Below are 21970 nucleotides of genomic sequence, written 5' to 3'. Positions count from 1 at the left end.
CTCTTTCCTTTTCTTCTCTTTGCCTTGCTTCGGGGCACACGAGGAAAGAAGTGCCTCTTCTTCACCAGAGGGGGCCTCATTGGCACGTCCTTCCCAAGGCCTACAAAATGGAAAAAAATGAGTAAGTACAATAACAAAGTCCGAATGGAAACCTCACTAAGGGGAAAATATTACCAGGGTGAGCCTCCCATCGGCCCCTTGACAACTCCATCCAAGCACGCTAGGAATAAGTTTTTTGTGACACTAATCCCTCGAACCATTGCCTCAGATCGGGGATTACTTTCGGCATAACAGCCTTGGCTGCAACACAAAAAACTTAGATGAGGGAAAGCAAGAAAGCGGAACGACAATGACAGATACTCAAAAGGCCAAGCAATACTTACGTTTCATGTTCCACCTTTCAGGGAACAGTATATATTCGGCGGGGATTAGGTCGGAAGTCCTTATTCGAACGAACCTGCCCATATAACCTCGATCTCGATTCTCATTTATGTTTGAGAATGGGGGTTTGGTGGCTCGGCGATAAGGTTTGATCATGCCTCCTCGAGGGCCGTAGAGGCACATGAGGTGATCGAGGGTAAAAGGATGCCCCTCTATCTTACTTACAAAGAATCATAGGAGGGTGGATTTGGCCCAGAGTGACATTGTACTTCTTGCAAAGGAAACGATGATAGGGTCCAAAGGACTTATTGTGAAGGGGTAGGTGTAGACAGTCAGATACCCCTCCTTGTAAATAGTGATGGATTCTTCAGGGCTAGGCACTACGACGTCCTTGCCTACCCAATTGCACTCCTCTTTCACCTTCTCGAGGAGGCGTTCGGTAATCGTGCACATGTACCTCGACATGGGTTCACATCGGCCCGGTGTTGAGCATGTGTTCTCCACTTTGAAATCAGCAGCAGTGGCATACTTCATTGGAAAAAAGTCCGCGAGAGGATGTTCCGACGCTGCCGGCGGACTTTGATGAAGAGGCGGTTTCTGTGTGAGGGACATTTTTTGGAGGTCTTAGCATTTTTAAGAGCGAGGAAGAATCGGGTTAGGATCACTGGCGTTTTAAGAAGGGGCTAGCAATGAAACTTGAAGATTTGCAAAGGAAGAGTTTGAAAAATGCAAAGATCTTTGTAAATTAGAGCAGAAGAGATTAAAGGTAAAGCTTGAAAAAGTAGAAAGGGGGCCTATTTATGGGTTTCACGGCGACGGTTCAAGGTTACTAGTGGCCGACCGGCAACTGACGCGCCTTAAATGCTTGGACAATTGAACCGATGGGACGTATCGGTCACATCTGTCGCTTACGTCACGATGATGACATCATGACAAATCGGGGTAGAGATCGAGGACTCAATTCGTTTCTTGTCATCATACTCCATAAAATGAGGGGACTATCAGTATACAGTTAAAACCGAGCCCACCCGATCTTACTGATTAATCGAGACTAGAGGATGGATCGAGGATCAGCCCCAAGGCATATCTGACCAAGATACAATGGTAAGGTACCGAGTTCGGATTCGAGTACCTAGCAAGATCGAACCCGATAATGACCGAGGTCAAACGAGACAAACATCGAGCAAGACCAAAGACAGTTTAATAACGGAAAGGCGAGATATCCGTGACTGGTCGAAGATCATGGCGGAAATCTCGGAACAGATCAAATCAAGGGCGGTTGTTTAGCTAATCATGGAATTTACTTGTATAATTAGAATTGTGCCATATATAGGATTCATCTACAATATAAAGAGGGTTCTAATCATTTTGTAACCATCTTACATTCACGCATATCAAAGCAATATAACACTTTCTCTTTAGCTTATATTCTTGTTCACCAGCTTGTTTATTTCTTAACTATTTTTGCACTGACCAGTTCGTGGGCTCTCTAGCTCGAGGGCCGAATTACGTTCCAACACTGGTTTGCTTTATCTATTGTTAATTTCTATTATTAATCTTCACATTTATCAATTGGTATTAGGTGAAATCACATATCCTTAAAACCACATTATAAGTTTAATTGTTATCCAATTTTTAGGGTAAACAATTTTCATATTTTGTGAGATTGTCAAAATAATTTGTTAATTACCGGTAACGTAAATTTTTTATTGTTAGTTTGTTAAAAATTGTGTCTAGTTTTCTAAAACGAAAATGTATCGAGTCTACTTTAATTAGTATATTGACCAGAACGTCAACTTTGTCGTGGATTTCGAATCAAATCTCATTACAGTACAATAAAATATTAAAATAAACCACGTGGCAAAGTATCTATCGAGTGATGTACTCATTCATATATTCTGACGGCTTTATTGAAAGGGAAAAACAAAACAAAAAAAGAAGAATAGTACTCCTCCCCGAAAGATACATAGAATATTAAAAAGGAGAAAACACTGTATATTTCAAAGATCAGAAATCGTCAATATCTGTGGGCACAATATTTTCTCCATTAAATGAAGCTGCTTTCTATTTACCTTCATCCTCTTCTCTTCTTGCTTTACATGTCCTTTCCTATTAATGTGGAAATATCAGCATACTAGAAACTAAATTGCAGTAAGCCAAATTCAAGATTATATTTGAGTTCATCAAACAGTTACTATGAAGTTTCCTTTTCCATTTACCAGTTGTTTTAGTTCCTCATCTGGTACAATGGATACCAACCAAATTATCCCATATGGTACGTAACTTCTCAAATCCTCCTCTTTAACTTCTTATCATTTTTTACTGTCTTGATAATATTATTCCTACTGAAGGGAGCCTCGGAGCAACGGTAAAGTTATTTTCGTCTGACCTATAGGTCACTAGTTCGAGTCGTGGAAGCAGCCACTAATTCTTGCATTAGGGTAGACTGTCTGCATCACACCCCTTGCCCTTGGGATTCGGCCTTTCCTCGAACCCTATATGAAAGCGGGATGCCTTATACACCGGGCTGCCTTTTTGTCGTATAATATTATTCCTATTACTTAAGGATATGAATTCTACTAACAGGTGAACAAAGAGCTCAGAAGTTCTCAGTGTTCTCTTACAAGGAATTGAAGGCTGCAACTCATGGATTCAGAGTTTCAAGTAGAATTGGAGAGGGGGGATTTGGTTCTGTTTACAAGGTGAGTTTCTTGAATTAAAACGGTTTTAAATGAAACAACATGAACAGTGAGGATTCATATAGCCGACTCCAGCTAGAGCGGTGGAGTTCGGGGAGAGGGGGATGGCTATTTTTTTTTTTCCGACTGCATTCCTTGCTGATGTTCATTTGGTTTTTTTCTTGAAAAGGGTCGGCTTGAAGATGGAAGCTTTGTGGCTGTAAAGGTTCTATCAGTTGAATTAGAAACAATGCGAGGTGAAAGGGAGTTTATATCAGAAATAGCTGCATTGTCTGATATTAGACATGAAAATCTTGTCACCCTCAGAGGATATTGTGTAGATGGGACCGACAGATTCTTAGTCTATGATTACATGGAAAACAATAGTCTAGCACAATGTTTTCTAGGTAATTCTTTAAAGAGTTTAAGTTATATACACTGTCACCGTACAAAATTTGATAGTGTAAAAATTCCTCACGCTAATGTTATATATAACTTAAACGCATTCTTAATATCTCTCTAATATTAATTTTGGAATAGTCCTATTACAATGAGATGGCTAAAATTGATTGTTTTGACAAGCAGGGGAAGAACAAAACAGAAGTAAATTTACATGGGAACTTAGGAGAGAAATTTCAGAAGGAATAGCAAAGGGACTTTCATATCTCCATGAAGAAGTGAATCCCCACATTGTACATAGGGATATTAAGGCCAGCAATATACTTCTTGATCAGGATTTTACACCAAAAATTGCTGATTTTGGTTTATCTAGGCTATTTCCAGAGAAAACTTCCCACGTTACTACCCGAGTTGCCGGAACATTGTAAGTTCAAACTACATTTTGGATTCCACATTGAAGTTTTTATTGTTGATCATGTTGTTAATTTCTTGACTTAATTACCTTATGCCTAAAGAGGCTATCTTTCTCCAGAATACGCCATCAGTGGACATTTAACTCGAAAATCAGATGTTTATAGCTTTGGAGTCTTATTGCTAGAAATAGTCAGCGGTTGCCCTGTAATTGCTTTTGACATTGAGAGAGGAGAACATTTCCTAGTTAACAAGGTAATCATATTTCGTTATGTTTAATTTCTATACATTAACAATGTTAGAAAAATTGTATTATCAGGTCATCTGAAAGGTAATTACAGGCAATAAGTGGAATTAGAACTTGAAAAATAAGACAAGTAACCTTCTATAGCATAATCTCACTGGTGTGTTTATTTCAGGCATGGGAAATGTACAATTCCGGCAAATTATTCGAGCTAGTAGACCCTTTGTTAAATGGAGAATTTTATGGCGATGAAGCTGTCCGATTCTTGAAGATTGGCCTACTCTGTGTACAAGAAATCGCCAGCCTCCGCCCCAAAATGTCTGCAGTCATCAAGATGTTGAGCAGTACCAATTATATGGAATTAGAGGACATAAAGATTACTCGGCCTGGAATTCTTGCTGATTTGAGGGATGTTAAGATAGGTCAAAAGCAATCTTCTAACAGTTTTTTCTCTAATGCTGTAGCTATAGCTAAAAAGTGTTGGTACAAAGTGTATATTTCAAACACACAAACTTGGCCAACTGTTTTTGAGAAGATATAAATCAATGAGGCTTTAAAGATACTTGAAGTAACTAGTAAAGTTGCTGTTATGTGACCAGGAGGTCACGCATTCGAGCTGTGGAAACAGCCTCTTGCAGAAATACAGGGTAAGGCTGCATACAATAGACCTTTATGGTCCCCGAACACCGCGAATATTAGTGGACCGAGCTGTCCTTTTTAGGCTTTGAAGAGACTGAAATGAAAATGCTCTGAACAAATGTAGCTTAGAATAGGTCTTTCTTCTGACTTCTTTCTTTTTTAGCCTTTATTCGAATATTTAGTTCCATAAGCTGCAGATATTATTATCCCTGGATAACAAACAAGGATGACAATTTTAAAGATTTGTGTGGCCAAATAATTTTTTTTGTCCAAACCCTCTTATTTAGTAGTAGAATAAAAGAAGCCCTTGCTCAATCCAGTATTATTATTGAAGACAGAAGAAGGAAATTTACAAGTGAAAGGAAAAAAACGTAGGAAATGCAACCAAACAAGAAGAAAAGCTTCAAAATGACAATGTTTGGCACATTTAACCACAAAGCAAACAAAAGAACAATTTGAAGAGGCCATCTCCACCAATACGACTATACAATTTTGACCATTTAATATTCATTCCATCTGTTTAAATTACTCTAACTGCAGATTCTTATCATTAGGCATTGCTCCTGAATGAGCCAAGTGCTTTGACTGCTCCAGCTCTCAAAATGTATTGGTGATACAGTGCAGCAATTGCAGCACCAATAAAAGGTCCAACCCAGAAAATCCACTGTCACATTAAAAAGGCAATGTCATAATCTAGCCAATATATATGTTGGATAAAAAGAATAAAAACAATAGGATGTGCAATTTTGGTTAAGGTAAAATTGCTTACTTGGTCATCCCAGGCTTTGTCTTTGCCATATATGACTGCAGCTCCAAAACTTCTAGCTGGATTAATACCAGTTCCAGTGATTGGGATTGTGGCCAAGTGAACCATGAATACAGCAAATCCAATTGGAAGTGGTGCCAATACCTTTATTCGATTACAAATACTGACTTCATCAACTCAAGTTACCAAAGAGAAGCATTAAAAATAGAATTTAACTTACACACATTGACTATGTAAATAACTATCGATGCAATTTAACTTCTTGTAGCAAGTCGTCTGTCTTGTTCTTTAAAAAATAATTGGCTCCACTTATTGCGAGCAGTAGAAGGGGACTTTGGTGTAGCTGGTAAAGTTGTTGGCATGTGACTAGGAGGTTACAGCTTCAAGCCGTAGAAACAGCCTCATGCAGAAATGTTGGATAAGATTGCGTACAACAGACCCTTGTGGTCCGACACTTCCCCGGACCCGCGCATAGCAAGAGCTTAGTACATCGGGGTGCCTTTTTATTTTTTTGGTACGAGCAGTCACTTTGTAATTATCTTTTGGATGACCAGATAGTATAAAAATTTCTTTAAGCCCATGTATATAAGTTCAATTCAAGAAAATACAGGCAAAATGTTAACTAGATTAGTAGATTTATTGTTGCAAAATTTTACTTACAGGAACATGGGAGTCTCTGGCATTTCTCTTGGGGTCAGTGGCAGAGAAGACAGTATAAACAAGGACAAAAGTGCCAATGATTTCAGCAGCTAATCCAGTGCCAGTGCTGTAGCCTGGTGCAAGCTCATTGGCACCACCACCATAATTAACATAGTAAGCCTTCTGAAATGCCTTAACCAAACCACAACCACAAATGGCTCCTAAACACTGTGCTATCATATACATAACTGCTCTGGCCAATGAGATTTTTCTAGCCAAGAAGAGCCCAAATGTCACAGCTGGGTTAATATGTCCTCCTGCATACACAAAATAAAAACCCCATTAATCTCTTGAACGGAACTTTTTCCAAAACCAATTTTTGGAAAGCATTATCGAAGACATAATTAAGTAAATAAAAATATGTTATCTCGAACAAATTAAGTTGTTAAATTACATGGTCAATCAATTCAACATAGTCCAGGGCCGGCAAGACCACTTAGATTCAAGCCTCTCACCGAAGCGGATGCAGAGTAGTGGTTTCGGGTTCATCTGAACTCATTACTTTCGACGTGAGTATTAATTTATGTGTAAAAATTCACTAAAATTATAACCAATAGTAGATATTAGGGGGGTTCATGGTTCGGTTTGGATTCGTTTTTCTCTAAAAAGAAACTAAAACAAGTAAGTCGGTTTTCCAAAAATTGAAACCAAACTAAACCAATTAAGTTGGTTTTTTATCGATTCGGTTTATGTCAGTTTTTCGGTTATTTATCGATTTTTTCGTAAACATGAGACATACACTACTAAACACATATTCTAGCGACTACATTTTCAACCTAACACTATCAAACCAATTGCTCTTTGAGAAATCTGTCATTTATCAAGATATATTGATGGTAATTAAATCAAATCGTGATGAATAATTTAAGAACTCAACTGAAAATAAATTATTTTTAAGGTAAAATAGATTCTTCTACTTAACAAAAGAGTATGTGCTACAAAAGCCAAAGTGACACTAATTGAAGATACAATTAAAAAAATAAAAGTATGGTCTATATAACCCTTAATTGAGATAGTCACAGAAATTACGTACCAGAAATACCAGCGGTGCAGTAAACAAGAACGAAAATCATGCCACCAAAAGCCCAAGCAATGCCAAGAATGCCAACACCACCACATTCATCACCATTATGTTTAGTGTCGCTTTGGCTCTTGTAGCCAATCACAGTGAGGACAGTGATATAGAGAAACAACAGAGTTGCAATAAATTCAGCAATAATGGCTCTATATAATGACCATTTTCCAAGTTCCTCTGCATCAATTAGTGGTGCTGGAGGTGGATCTTGGTAGTCCTTATTAGGGGCGTATTGATCAGTGCCATACTCAATATCCTTGGCCATTTTACACTCTCTTCTCTGTATTAGGCTCACCAAAACAAGATTATGCTAATCTTGAATAATGTTGGTTTTAAGAGCTTTTAGTTATAAAAATATGTACAACTGATTGTGGTGGAGTTGCTGGAGAGTGAGGGGAATTTATATAGACGCTTTGGTCTTCAGTGGAGCATTAATTTAACTCATTTCCTGCCGCCCCATCTTAGCTTTTGTTTTTTGTATTTCTATTCTCTTTCACTTTCACGGTGAACATACCCCCACTTCTAGAATATGGGTTATGGAATTCGTTAGTTTTAATCCAAATTTTGTATTTGTCTTTAATAATTTATTAAGTATATATAAATTATTAATTTAGAACTCAATAACTTAAAATTACTAGAATCCTGAACTCGTAAATTTCAAATCATCCCTCTGCCTCATCCTCTAGCTAGACGGTCTTAGGGCGGGGCATGCTAATTATCCATACTGTCATTAATAATAGTCTCCATTTAGTCTTGATTATATAGTTTAGGTACAAATCAATACTTAACAATACATGTATTACTTGATACAGGCGATTTCGACCATAGTCTTGACCTCCCATCGAGCTACAAGGAGACAGGCCATAGGCTGTTAGGGGGAGAGGGTCAACACATGATTACACATTAGCAGATAAATACTATTCCCTCCGGTCCAAAATAAGTGATTTTTTGGCCTTTTTCTTGTGGTCCAAAATAAGTGATTTTTTCAGATTTCAAGAATGAATTAATTATTTTTTTCCTACATTGTCCTTGGAGTAAATAGTGTTGGAATATGTATTAGGAGTGTTTATGTGAGATAGTAAAGGTTAATATGGTCAATTTTTTGGATATTCTGTCTGGTCCGAAGAAGGACCACACCCAAAATGTGCCATGTAGACAGCCCTAATGATACAAGCATTAATGGCTACTTTCTGGATTTAAACCCGTGACTTATAAGTCACAAGAAGACGACTTTTTCCCGTTATCAATATAAACTTTAATACGAACAAATTATAATATTCAAAAAAATCATAATGCTAAAGTGAACCGACCATTTTCATACATCATGAATGATCAACCACAAATTTATTTCATGGTGGCTTACACCACCGTCCAATCCAACTCAGCCCACAATTGTAATTACCAACCACTAATACAATGCCATGTCACCTGCCGCCATATTCCAATCATTTGATTTTGTTAAGGTGTTAATATGTGTTAATTGGGCAAAATCATGACATTGTCTGCCCCACTTTAGAAAGAACAAAAAGGGGGGTATTGCTATTTTAAGTGGTTATAGGGTTGCCATGTGTAGAGCAAGTAAGGATCATAGTAAGAGTAGTACTGCTGCTTTTGTGGACTCTATTAATTGGACGGTTATATATTGTATTTCTCTCATGAACCCTCATTTTGTGAGTGTGGAAATGGTGTCGTGAACCCACTTTGGCAATATTTGAAGTAGTGGTCTTCTGTTTCATCATTCAAAATTACGAGTGGATTTGGTAATTTCTTTGCCGAATTTTATATGACGTTAACAATTATTGTGGTTATTGCATTTATAAGGTCATTTGTGATGGTTATATATATTGTGGGGGGAAATTACGTAATATAGCCTCTTTCAAAATAATAGTCTGTAGATTTTTATATATTAATGTATGATATACATATAATACATGTGTTATAAATAATCAACGTATATTTTTTATATATTTGGCTAGCGGATGTAATTATTTTTGGCCGACAGGTTAAATGTGTAACTTGCCCTATATTGTACTAGTCAACAATAGCAATGACATTTTTTAAGTTTAAATTTGTAAAGTGACTTTCACAGCTGAAGGAAATTATTCCTTCCTTTTACAGAAATAAAAGTAATTCCGTTGGAGAAATAATTTTCAATTAAACTAGAACATGTTTTATAAGAAAAACATTTTTAGCTATACCTAACGCACCAGTTGTATGGTTTCTAAAATTAAGTGGCAAAAACTTCAAGATGTTATCCTCATCGCATTATTTGATAGCAATGATTCTAAGTTCTAAATAATACCATCAAACTCTATCAATAATCTAAAGCATTGTTAGTTCACTGCACATATGAAACAACGAAAACCTAATAAAAACCATAATGTACATAAATCCCTCTAGCTGCCAATCGACACCTAAAATATTCTCCGATTCTTCAGCTGGGACCAAAAACTCCAGTCTCACATCAACTAAACCCTAAACCATAAACCCTAATTAAAAGTTACTTTCATAATGTAACTAATAACATTCTGTAAAAAGCACAGCAGATACATTATGTGTCATCATCAAACCCCTCGTTGATCTCTTCTCTGATGGTCTCCAATCCAGATATATGTGAAGGTTTTCGTCGATATGTTATGAGGGCAGGAGCAACCTCCACCCAAGAACGTATATATCTAGTTTCCTTTGCCATCTTTAATTGAAATTGTTTGTCAAAAGCCAAAACTAGAGCGTATATAAATCAAATAGTAACCTAATATTTGGATTTAATTATTTGCCCCCTTTCCTCCTAGCTTAGCTTGTGGAAGAAAGAGAGATTGGAAAATGAGTTGTATTTTTTAGGAATACTATATTCTTTGATAACTTTTTGATCTTTTGATAAATTGAGAGGGAAGTTTTTGCTTGGGAATTATATAGTTGGTGTGGAAGGAGAATTAGTGGTAGAGTGTTAGTCCTTATGACAAGGACAAAGCTTCACTCTGGTTCTTGAATTATTCAATGGTGAGACTTTTTCAGGAGTTTTGAATGGCTCACCTTGAAAAAGGAATTCATTCATGACTTCTTCCCAGCATAACCTGTAACGATTTTAACTGCCAAAAACTACTGTAGGCATATAAAATTTAAACGTGAAATAATTTGGACTATATTTTAAATTCAAGGTACACTAGTCCAAATAAATATTATGGGTTGGAGTAATTACTTAAGTCCAATAAATACTGACTGGGCTAGCCCATTTAATTGGGCAACAAGTGATGAGCTCACTTTATTAGGCTCAATATGTCATCTTCCTAGAGGTCCAGTTGGATGTCACGTATCAAATGATGTGGCACGCCAAGTCAAATGGAAGAGCCAATACGATCATGTCATGTGTCAAAATTACAAAGCATGCCTAGTCAAATTAAAAGTCCAGTGAAATCGTGCCACATGTGCAAGTGACATGCTCTAGCCAATCAAATACGGCCTTGTCACTCTCCGATCTGATTGGTCGGAAAGAGTTTGTTCTCATTACAACTCTTCTCTTCCACAACTATAAATATGGGTCTTCAAACTCAGAAAAGAGACCAGAAGTTATAACAAAAATCATGAGAGAGCTCGTGGACGCTGAATATTTCTCTAAAAACTATGAGCATTCAAGTGTTCTAAGGATTTAAAGATCAGGACAGGGATTCAAGAACAAGGGTCAAGCCCTTTGATTAAAATTACGTCAAGATCAAGATCAGACCTCAAGCACTTGGATTAAAATAAAATAAAATTCAAGATTAAGCTTGAAGGCTCTTTTATTGACTATTGGAAATAAGAATCGGATGATTCATAGAGATTGTAACACTCATATTATTTGAAATAAAATACTACGATTGTTGCAATATTTTTATATCTCGAATATCTTATCGACGCGAATTTATTGTCTACAACTACGTCCAATCAAGTACGTATATGATGCTCGATTTGAGGGAGAAAAAATAGAATTATTTAATTATTATTCGTCCTATCTTGGTAAATTTGAAAACACCTTCAACTTAAAATTCTCATTTTAAACTTTATGACAATTTTATAGCCATGGCATATTTAAGATCACAAATTTAAAAGTTCTTCATGTTTTCTTACATTTCGTATACAATCAAATGGGATCACATAAAATGAAACGGAGAGGAGAAACATATTGCAATCTCAAGCTATGTACTTTTTCTTTTTCAGGTCTTGAGATATCCATGTTTTCCCTCAAATTATCTGGATTGACAGTCATTATATTCATTTGGAGCCTTCACCGGATACACTGCCAGGCTCAAACATGTTCTTTGTGCCCCTTAACTTCCAACTATTAATTAGACATGTCAAAAACAATGTTCTTTGAAGATTGAGTAGACTGGTCCTAACTATCGTGCCTAACTTGCTAAGCCGTGGTAGTATTAGGCCATTGTCCGAGTCAATGAACTAGTTTCGTCCAACTGATATATGAGCTTTTGTTTTGGTCAGGTGGGAGAAATATAATACTTCCACGATATCTTGGCGTGTTAACAATTTGAACAGTAACTTCGTCAGTAGTTAATAGAAAAGCTAACACCAACTTACCAATTTTAAATGCTTACGAATATACAATTTGGGGCTATAAAATGGCAAACGAGTAGAGTAGGATTAGTTGATAAACCCAAGCACTTGTTTATTATCCGACTTATCACAATATAGGACTAGCTACATCAATGATTCTGAATGAAGGACCTAGAGAACCCATTATGGCATAAAGTTGCAAGACCATAATCTAAGATCGATTCAAAGCCATTTCATCAGCAGCAAATAAAACTTAAAAAACACATCACACAAAACTAAGGATGCAATCAGCCATACTGGAAGCTAAATTTATTAAAGAAACGAGTGTCCAAACAGATCACACACAGTCTAAAAACATTTTTCGACCAAAGGATCTAAAGAAAGACAACAGTTCCAAGAGCCACAACAATAAATTATCAAAAGCCACCACGGAGACGAAGAACCAGGTGAAGAGTTGATTCTTTCTGAATGTTATAATCAGCAAGGGTACGACCATCCTCCAGCTGCTTACCAGCAAAAATCAGCCTCTGCTGGTCTGGTGGAATACCCTCCTTATCCTGAATCTTTGCCTTCACATTGTCAATGGTATCCGAGCTCTCAACCTCCAGGGTGATCGTCTTCCCAGTCAAAGTCTTAACAAAAATCTGCATCCCTCCTCTCAATCGGAGCACCAAATGGAGTGTGGACTCTTTCTGGATGTTATAATCAGCAAGAGTCCTCCCGTCCTCAAGCTGCTTCCCTGCAAAAATCAACCTCTGCTGGTCAGGTGGGATTCCTTCCTTGTCTTGAATTTTAGCCTTCACATTGTCGATGGTGTCCGAGCTCTCAACTTCAAGGGTGATAGTTTTCCCTGTCAATGTCTTCACAAAGATCTGCATACCACCCCTCAGGCGCAGCACCAAATGGAGGGTTGATTCCTTCTGGATGTTGTAATCAGCTAAAGTCCTTCCATCCTCAAGCTGCTTCCCAGCAAAAATAAGCCTCTGCTGGTCAGGTGGAATCCCTTCCTTATCTTGAATTTTTGCCTTCACATTGTCGATGGTGTCCGAGCTCTCAACTTCAAGAGTAATAGTTTTCCCAGTCAAGGTTTTCACAAAGATTTGCATACCACCCCTCAGCCTCAGCACCAGATGGAGAGTGGATTCCTTCTGAATATTGTAGTCAGCAAGGGTACGACCATCCTCAAGTTGCTTTCCAGCGAAGATCAACCTCTGCTGATCTGGAGGAATGCCTTCTTTATCCTGGATTTTAGCTTTGACATTGTCAATTGTATCGGAACTCTCAACCTCAAGGGTAATAGTCTTTCCTGTCAAAGTTTTTACAAAGATCTGCATACCACCACGCAAACGGAGAACAAGGTGGAGGGTGGACTCCTTTTGGATGTTGTAGTCAGCAAGGGTACGACCATCCTCAAGTTGCTTTCCAGCAAAGATCAACCTTTGCTGATCCGGAGGAATGCCTTCCTTGTCCTGAATCTTTGCCTTAACATTATCAATTGTGTCTGAGCTCTCAACCTCGAGAGTGATAGTCTTCCCTGTTAAAGTTTTTACAAAGATCTGCATACCACCACGCAGACGAAGGACAAGGTGGAGGGTAGACTCCTTTTGGATATTGTAGTCAGCAAGAGTTCGCCCATCCTCTAACTGCTTTCCAGCAAAGATCAACCTTTGCTGATCTGGAGGAATTCCTTCCTTATCTTGGATCTTTGCCTTAACATTGTCAATAGTGTCTGAACTCTCAACCTCGAGAGTGATGGTTTTGCCAGTGAGGGTCTTTACAAAGATTTGCATCTATAATTAATCAAAAGAAAATCATTAGACAAAAGGAGATACTAATTTTTAGAAATATAGGTAACCAAACACATAAGAACACATAGCATGAACCAATTCCTTAACACATAGATCTCGAGAGAGTGCATGAACATAAAAATTGATTGATTTACATCAGATCGACATAACAGCATGAAGTAATAACCCAAAATTTATGAAGTGAGGAATATTAAAATAAGGTCAGATTAAAACACAAGCCATATATCATACCACATAGGCTCATAAACCAATTCGATCCCTCGTCCTCACAATTTCATAGATGATGTTATAGGTAAATAATGTAATTTAAAAAACAGCTTTTTCACAAAATAAACACAAGCACTAATTGACTAAAAGATAGTTTACCACAAGGAATGATAATAATGAATTTGATTAGATCTAGATCAATAAAATACGCAGGAACATGACATCATCGATTAACACTTAGATCTAATTACAGGCCAAAATATAACGCTCAACAAAAAACATCGAGAATAAAGAGAAGCGAATTCTGTAATTTTCAAACGACCGGATCAATTTATATTTAACAGAAACAGAGATTAAACAAAATCACGAAAGGTAAAAAAATTGACAACAGACCATATCCGTGCTAAGATCAGATCGAAACTAACAGATCTGAAACATATAATCAGATATACAACATACATAAAGGAAGACAAAAGAAGAAAGAAAATCAAAGAAGAAAACCAGAAAAAGAGAAAATTGTACCTTGAAAAGGTTGTTGTGAATCAAAGGAGAGAGAAAAGAGAGCTTCTTAGAGAAGGAGAAGCAGGAGAGATATTATTATTATAGAGAGAAGAATGAGAAGTGCGGAAGATGAGAATATAAGGGTCCTTTATATAGGAAGTGATGGCCTACCTTCTCCCAGTAAATACCGGAGAGGGTGGGATCCACTTTTGGATAGGTTTAGGTAAACCATTAATTTAAGCGATTCTATAATGCACTGCCAACCGAATACTAGTAATAAATAAAATTGACTAATTTAATTATTTTTTAATTAAATAATAGAAGTAGTTGTCAGTTGAGTATAATGAGTTGCCCCATTCTTTTTTAGAGTAGGAGGTATTTATTTATTACTCCCGTCTTATTATAAATAGAATTTTATTTATGGTGAATGTCTATATTTAGAAAGATTCTAGGGTTTATTACTTGGTGGCTAAGTCACCATCTCCCTATAAATAGAGGGTTCTATTCCATTGTAATTCATCCCAAAATCAATAAGAATTCTCTTTCCCTACTTTTCTCTCTAATATTGTTCTTCTTTTATTGTTTCATAACACGTTATCAGCACGAGACTCTAACCAATTGAGTAGAAGCTTTGGGATTGAGCATAATGATGGTCAATTATTCCATGAACTTCCTTAATGATTAAATTCTGGATTTAAGGTAAGTATTTTATTTTATTTTTCTCTTTTAAATTCTTGAAATTCTATAATTTGATTTTATATACAAGCAAAGACAATAAAGTTTGATTATAACTCTAATGGAGTTTGTAAGAAATTATAACCACCTGAAGTGGTAAAATTTTTATGTCTTGCCATGATCAAAGTCATGTACGATCGTGGGCACAAGAAGTGAAAACCCGTCCCATTGAATTTGCTCCATTCTCATTCCCTTAAGAGAATGTGATAGCAATATGTGATAAGTCTAAAAGAAGATAAAATTATTACCGTGAAGGTATCAATGGATGTGGACGTGGCAATAGACGAAATTACATCATTGTGATAATGAGAATAATAAGGATTCTCAAAATAAGCCTTCACTCTATGAAGTTAATGTTTGTCATCGATTTGACATAAGATTTCGTAAAGCACATACTGATGACTATGGTCCATTCATGATGTGAATGTGAAAATATCTGATTTATGAATACATATTCATTCTTGGAAGAATATGAATGTGCTACAGCGGTAGTGAATATACCACACTCACCTCTTAAAGGAGGTTTGAGATGATATAAGAAAACAATGTCATTATTATAGCAAGAATGGTCATTGCTCACGTACCTATTGTACGCCAAAATATTTTGGTAATTGTGATTATTAAATGACAACAATAATGTAAGAAACATATCTTGCATATAATTTTGACCATGACCATAATAGTATAACTTTCTCCTTGAAAGAGATATTCACCATATGGATGTTGATGAATATGTGGTAGTACAAAATTAATTGAGAGCTGTGGAAGAGCCAATTATTACTATTTTGGAGAAACACAATTGATTATCAATAAGATATTGTGTTGTAGTAAGTCTCAAAGAAACTTATTCAGTTTACAAAGTAAACGCAAAAGCGATTGATTATATTGAGACTATAAATAAAGGAAAGATTTAATATCTTCTATTACTACAACTTGTAGCTGGGTAATATGTATGTGAAAAGCTACCCGCTTTATTCTCCAGTTTGTACTACACAAATAAAAGAATACCACAATAAAGTAGATGTTTATTGATATAAAAAGCCATATCATAATAAACTTGGAGTTTATTGATAATTGTACACGTCATGGTGTAAATCTGAAGTTTATCAATATTGATAATTTATTTAGTTGGCGTAATTGGTTTACTCATGTCAATTTAAGTATGATGTGCAAAAATAAAAGAGAATTCACATGGATAAATATTAAAGAACTAGAAAGTTCTTTACGAATTCTCTTATATTGCTTGTTCTCATTAATTAATATACCAACTAAAATTGGGATTGAATCCCATGAATGCTAGAAATATCAAAGGTGAATATGGACCCATTCACCTGCCATGTATACCACATAAGATGCATCTATGAGATGGTTACATGTGCGATTATTATGACCCGCAACATGGTATTTTGCGAGGTAACTTTCTTAATAATTTAATTTCGAGCATAATTTCGAGATTTTCGATTCAAGAAGTCCATCTTGATAAGTTGGCTTACATCACAGTTGGTTTAGCAAAATGATTTATTGAGTGCCTCCACTTAATAGCTAAACTATTGCTTATGAGAACAAAATTATCTATATCAGTTTGATATAGGTTATATACGAAAGTATATTAAATTCTCCCCTCACAAGAGGTTCGGGGTCAGGAACCAAATAATTCCATCTTATTATTATTGATGTGCGGTGTACATTTTGATTAACACCATAACGCACAAAGGTGGATTCTCAAAGTTGAGGTACCAAATTAGTTTTTCTAACATGAGGGAAAGACATGATAAACAGTTGAGAAAAAGTTACATGGAATGAATTATTATTTATACATCTCGATCCCCGAATAAAATAATATGAACTTGAAGTTCATAAAAGGATAATTCATTTGCAATATATTGCAAAGCATGCCAGATGCATTTGTTGACCCAAAGAAAGTAACTATATTCTCATTGCAAATGCTCCTATTAAGTCCTAGAAGGACAAAGTCTATGGTAAGCTTAAAGCGTATAGACAATCAGTTTCAAATAAACTTCTTGATAAAGAAGATGAGCAAATGATCAAAATGATCATAATAAAGCAGGCAAGTGATCTAGAAGATCACATGACATAACACTTCATAAAATCTCATGAGAGATTCAGGTACCTGAATATATGAATGAAGAGATCTCTATGTTATGTCATTATGAAAATATATTGAAACTGATATAAAATGTTTGTCGACGACATCTATGTTAGCGCTAAGTATAGATGAGGATCTTAAGTATGTCGAATATAGACACAAAAATATTGGCCAAATAGAAGAGACACAATTCAAATAGAATTGGTTTCATATGAAAGATATGTAATTTTGAACATGTAGTTCAAACACTTGAAAGTATAAAGTCAATGGTATATGCAATCAGTTTTTCGATATCTTATATGTCTAGCATGACATGAAAGCTTGATATGCATCTAAAGTCTATTATATGGCTTATATGACTTAAAAATCCTTGAAGGATTTAAATTGCTTAAAGCATATAGAATTCTTGATCTTGAAGTACTACTTCCTCAGTGCAATTTGTGCACAAATGTATCTTGCTATAACTATAGGCAGATAATATGATAGCAAGAGTTTTCACCTCTATGTGAAGATATTGAACTGACGATTCCAACAAGATCATATGAAGACAATTCATCTCTATCAAGAATGATGATTTCAAGGTGCAATATATTCATTCAAGTTAATATGGCTGATTTGTTTATCAAATATCTATCAAAGATCTTTTGAAGATGATGCACAAGATTGGAATGCAAATGCTCAAGGATGTGAATTGATGCTCTCATCAGGGGGAGTTAATACGCGTTGTACTCTTTTTGCCTCACAAGGTTTTGTCCCACTGGGTTTTCCTTGCAAGGTTTTTAACGAGGCAACCAAAAGGCGTATTATTAGATATGTGTCTCTTTTTCCTTTTCTAGAATTTTTTTCCCACTGGGTTTTATTTTAGTTAAGATTTTAACGAGACACATTATCTGTTGAATAGACATTCAAGGGGGAGTGTTATAAATAGAATTTTATTTATGGTGAATGTCTATATTTAGAGAGATTCTAGGGTTTATTACTTGGTGGCTAAGTCACCATCTCCCTATAAATAGAGGGTTCTATTCCATTGTAATTCATTCCAAAATCAATAAGAATTCTCTTTCCCTACTTTTCTGTCCAATATTGTTCTTCTTCTTTTATTGTTTCATAACACGTCTAAATTAGTACTCCCTTTGTTTTCAAAAAAAATTTATGCACTCGCCAAAAAAGGGTATTAATAGCTCTAATTATTATATTTTTTATTAAATGTATTTATCTCTTCTAGCACTCCAGTAATCTAAGCAGCAACGCTGAATTTGAAGAAAAAAAACTTCTTATCTTTCTAACACGTTAAATATTACATTGTGGACAGAAAGAAGTATCATGTACAACATATTATCAATAAAAAGATTTTAATTTCAACATAAAAAGACTAAAAATAAATCCACAATTCCATAAAACTTAAACTAGAACTCGTGATTTTAACATTTTCAGCCTTGACTTGATAATAACATGACAAGACCTTATTGACATGGTTTAAAGCTCATTCAAACGAGTTAAAATTCCCACCAATTAATTTATGATTTTATTAGAATTTTTAAGTGCATTTTGATTGTGCTATTATCTGTATGTTTAACCAAAAAATAGAATTTCGGTTAAAACTAGAAATTAAGAGAAAAAATCGGGTTACTGATAATCAGGAGACGAAAAGAATAAGAAAATTTTGAGGATAATAAAGCAGTAAATAAGTTTGTATTTCAATGTAATCTCAATGATTTTTCGTATCCCTACAAATGCTGAGACCTCCTCCTTTTATAGTTGATTTTTCTAGGAAAAGGTATAATGCCTTAGCCTTAAAGAGGCAATTATGAGCATTAAATGACATTAAATGAAACGTTACACAATCATTCCTATTCAATACTGATTCGCTAACGTATTTGACATTTAATACTGAATTTAGACTCCTTTATGCCATCAGATTCATATCTTCAATTCCTTCTGACCTCCTGGCTTTAATTAAGTTAAATAGATACGAGACTCGTATCATTTGAATAGCATCTCGTGCCTATTTAACTTTCTTCTCCTCGTATCTGATATCGCCCGTGCCTCTTAACTGATCATCATGTTTTGACCATTTGACCAGTCCACGTGTCATGCCACGTCACCTTCAATATAAATTCAGTTTTTTCCCTATACACTAACTACTTTGAAAATTTCGATTGCTCTAGAACCATAATCATTAGACTTATTGTGTAAGACATTGTCTTTTGATTATTCTTCTTTTTGTATTTCTATAGCTTTTTACTTGTTTTATAATGTGAAACGCTATAAAACTTTTTCTAAATTCAGTCCTAATACAGTGATTTTGACCTGCTGGTAAGGTCTGCTACTGATATTCTTGAAGGTTCCAGCATAATCCCTCTAGATAGAGATTTTCTCGAAGTTTAATAATTTATCGCACATTTAGAAAATCACTGTCTTCGATCCAAAATAAGTACTTATTTAGAAAATAAGTGATTTATTGGCCTTTTTTTGTGGTCCAAAATAAGTGATTTTTTCAGATTTCAAAAATAATTAATTATTTTTTTCCTACATTGTCCTTGGAGTAAATAGTATTGGAGTATGTGTTAGGAGTGTTTATGTGAGATAGTAAAGGTTAATATGGTCAATTTCATTGTTAATTAATGCTAAAAGATGGATTTCTTAATCTGTGTGAAAACATCCAAAAAATCACTTATTTTGGACCGCAGGGAGTAGTATTAATGAACGTGTGCTGCACGTTAATAATGACACGTGATGATTTAAATATTTGTTTATATGAATGAACAATAAAATTTAATTAATGAGAGAAATTTTATATATAATAATATAACAATCATCTAAATACCGAAAAATATTATAACATTAGCATAATACACGAATTTAAACTAAAAGGACATTATTAAAACTTATACAAATGATCAATTTTGTCATGTTAGTTAGATAATTATGTATTATAACTTCAAAGTATTTAATGTGATGGTATCTTAACGAATACTTCTTTGTGGACAATATTTTTTTGTGTATGTTTCCTCCTAGTGCTTTTGTTGTCTACCTTAACCAATACTCTTGTTGTCAATTTTGATATCCCTCTTAAAAGTACAACATAGTATACTGGAAGTGCATACACAGGTACTCCAATCTCCAGTATACACTACTACAAAAACAATCTTTTCCCATGAACAAATCAGTGAAAAATCCGTGTGAAATTTAAATACTCCCACGACATTCCCAGGAGAGACACTCAGCGGGAAAAGGGCTGGTAGAAAAATAATTTTCCAGGACTGTTGTGGGTAATTCCCAGAGAATTTCCCAAGGAGCGTTTCGCGTGAACTTGGTGAGGTCACATAGTGGAATTTTCCACGACCATACTGGGAAAAGTAAGAAAATATAATAATTTAATTTTCATAAATTTCCCACCATCTCTGTGGGAAGTATTAAAATTAATTTAAATTTTTTATTTTATTTTACCCATGATAATAGTGGTAAATAAGCATAACCTGGAAATAAATATATGGACATTTCCACGAGAATCACTGGGAAACATTGAATTCTGGGAAAAAAGAACAACAGTTCTCATAGCGTGGGTGGAAAATCCCAATGGGAAATATTGGAATTGTGGGAAAAAATAACAAAAATTCCCACAACGTAGGTGGAAATCCGTGGGAAATCTGAAAAATATTTTCATGGCCAATTCTGTTTTCAAAACTACACCACCTGCCAAACTGAAAGTACAACCAACAATATAAGAATAAATACTATTAAGCATTCAAATACCAAATTCAACATTCAATCCAATTCATTTCAAACATGGCTTTCGTAGCCTGAGGAGGATGAAAGCTGCAACGAATTTAAACAAGTTAGAAACTATATTTATAATTATTTAGAAATTAAAAATATTAATATTTACCTTGCTCCATCGGGCACAATAATCAACCTCCGAAGACCATCATATTTTCCAACATTTAGAGGATCATGCCTTTGTGTAGAAGTCTGTGTATGAGGCTGTGTAACTGTATCACTATCGGTATATGGGGATGTCGAATTACTATCGACTCAAATATATGGCCTAGAAATGCTGGAAGATGAACAAATTCTAACAGATTGCAATGTCTCTCAATAAATTAACATAACATGTAAATGGATTAGAATATAATATAACATAGAAAACTTACTTTAATTTCTTAATGGTCAAAGTATATATATTGGGTGTAAGCTTATCTGCCTCCTTTATCAATATCTCCATATAGCAAAGAAATGATAACCTGACAAAATAAGTTTTACAAGGAATATTAAATTCAAATATCAATTGTTTATTACAGTTGAAAAAGAATATCATAAATTCTAGCACATAGTACTTCTGGGAATTAGAGAAATATCTTTTGAATATAGGAGTGAACATGAGTGTTATGATTGCAACATTGAATGCGAACATAAGTATTATAGTTGCAACAACTTGAATGAGTCCAAAGAAACTATCAGATGCCTAAAGGAATGGTAAAAGTAGATAGAATTATGTATTAAACTAGTGATGCTCAAGATTTACAAAGGAAACTTAACATCCAAATGATGAATACACAAATCTCAATCTCTGATATCAAAATGAGATCATCAAGCTAATAATATCTACATATCAAACAGAGAAAGAAATGCATCGGCAGAGATGAGAATACATCTCATTCATAGCAGGAAGTGGGTAAATACTATTCTCTTAATTCAATATATATATATATATATATATATATATATATATATATATATATATATATATATATATTTTAATTATATAACTTACC

The 21970-nt window shown here is 35.0% G+C and overlaps 3 protein-coding genes across 3 annotated transcripts; 1 reads left to right on the top strand and 2 right to left on the bottom strand.

The window, feature by feature from the left end:
* Nucleotides 2362-4942, top strand: LOC109244030 (putative serine/threonine-protein kinase). Its single transcript, XM_019411088.1, has 6 exons — nt 2362-2656; nt 2968-3083; nt 3250-3466; nt 3645-3882; nt 3974-4124; nt 4289-4942. The coding sequence occupies exons 1-6, from the start codon at nt 2578-2580 to the stop codon at nt 4652-4654; spliced, it is 1167 nt and encodes a 388-aa protein (XP_019266633.1). The 5' UTR covers nt 2362-2577; the 3' UTR covers nt 4655-4942.
* LOC109244118 (aquaporin PIP2-3-like) lies at nt 5048-7697 on the bottom strand. Its single transcript, XM_019411184.1, has 4 exons — nt 7251-7697; nt 6179-6474; nt 5522-5662; nt 5048-5416 (listed from the first exon to the last, which is right to left on the bottom strand). Exons 1-4 carry the CDS (start codon nt 7555-7557, stop codon nt 5303-5305), a joined length of 858 nt encoding a protein of 285 aa, XP_019266729.1. The 5' UTR covers nt 7558-7697; the 3' UTR covers nt 5048-5302.
* LOC109243941 (polyubiquitin) lies at nt 12114-14473 on the bottom strand. Its single transcript, XM_019410993.1, has 2 exons — nt 14375-14473; nt 12114-13627 (listed from the first exon to the last, which is right to left on the bottom strand). The coding sequence occupies exon 2, from the start codon at nt 13625-13627 to the stop codon at nt 12254-12256; it is 1374 nt and encodes a 457-aa protein (XP_019266538.1). The 5' UTR covers nt 14375-14473; the 3' UTR covers nt 12114-12253.

This window comes from Nicotiana attenuata, chromosome 1 (assembly GCF_001879085.1).
Source record: "Nicotiana attenuata strain UT chromosome 1, NIATTr2, whole genome shotgun sequence".
In the NCBI taxonomy this organism is placed as follows: domain Eukaryota; kingdom Viridiplantae; phylum Streptophyta; class Magnoliopsida; order Solanales; family Solanaceae; genus Nicotiana; species Nicotiana attenuata.
The sequence above is the reverse complement of the archived record's forward strand: the minus strand, read 5'-3'. Positions and strand labels throughout refer to the sequence as shown.

Coding starts and splice junctions, on each gene's coding strand:
- LOC109243941 (XM_019410993.1), bottom strand. CDS start 13,627: ATGCAAATCTTTGTAAAGACCCTCACTGGCAAAACCATCACTCTCGAG.
- LOC109244118 (XM_019411184.1), bottom strand. CDS start 7,557: ATGGCCAAGGATATTGAGTATGGCACTGATCAATACGCCCCTAATAAG. Junction 5,663..6,178: donor CCAGAGACTCCCATGTTCCT/GTAAGTAAAATT, acceptor AATCGAATAAAG/GTATTGGCACCACTTCCAAT. Junction 5,417..5,521: donor ACAAAGCCTGGGATGACCAA/GTAAGCAATTTT, acceptor TTAATGTGACAG/TGGATTTTCTGGGTTGGACC.
- LOC109244030 (XM_019411088.1), top strand. CDS start 2,578: ATGAAGTTTCCTTTTCCATTTACCAGTTGTTTTAGTTCCTCATCTGGT. Junction 2,657..2,967: donor CAACCAAATTATCCCATATG/GTACGTAACTTC, acceptor TTCTACTAACAG/GTGAACAAAGAGCTCAGAAG. Junction 3,883..3,973: donor ACCCGAGTTGCCGGAACATT/GTAAGTTCAAAC, acceptor TTATGCCTAAAG/AGGCTATCTTTCTCCAGAAT.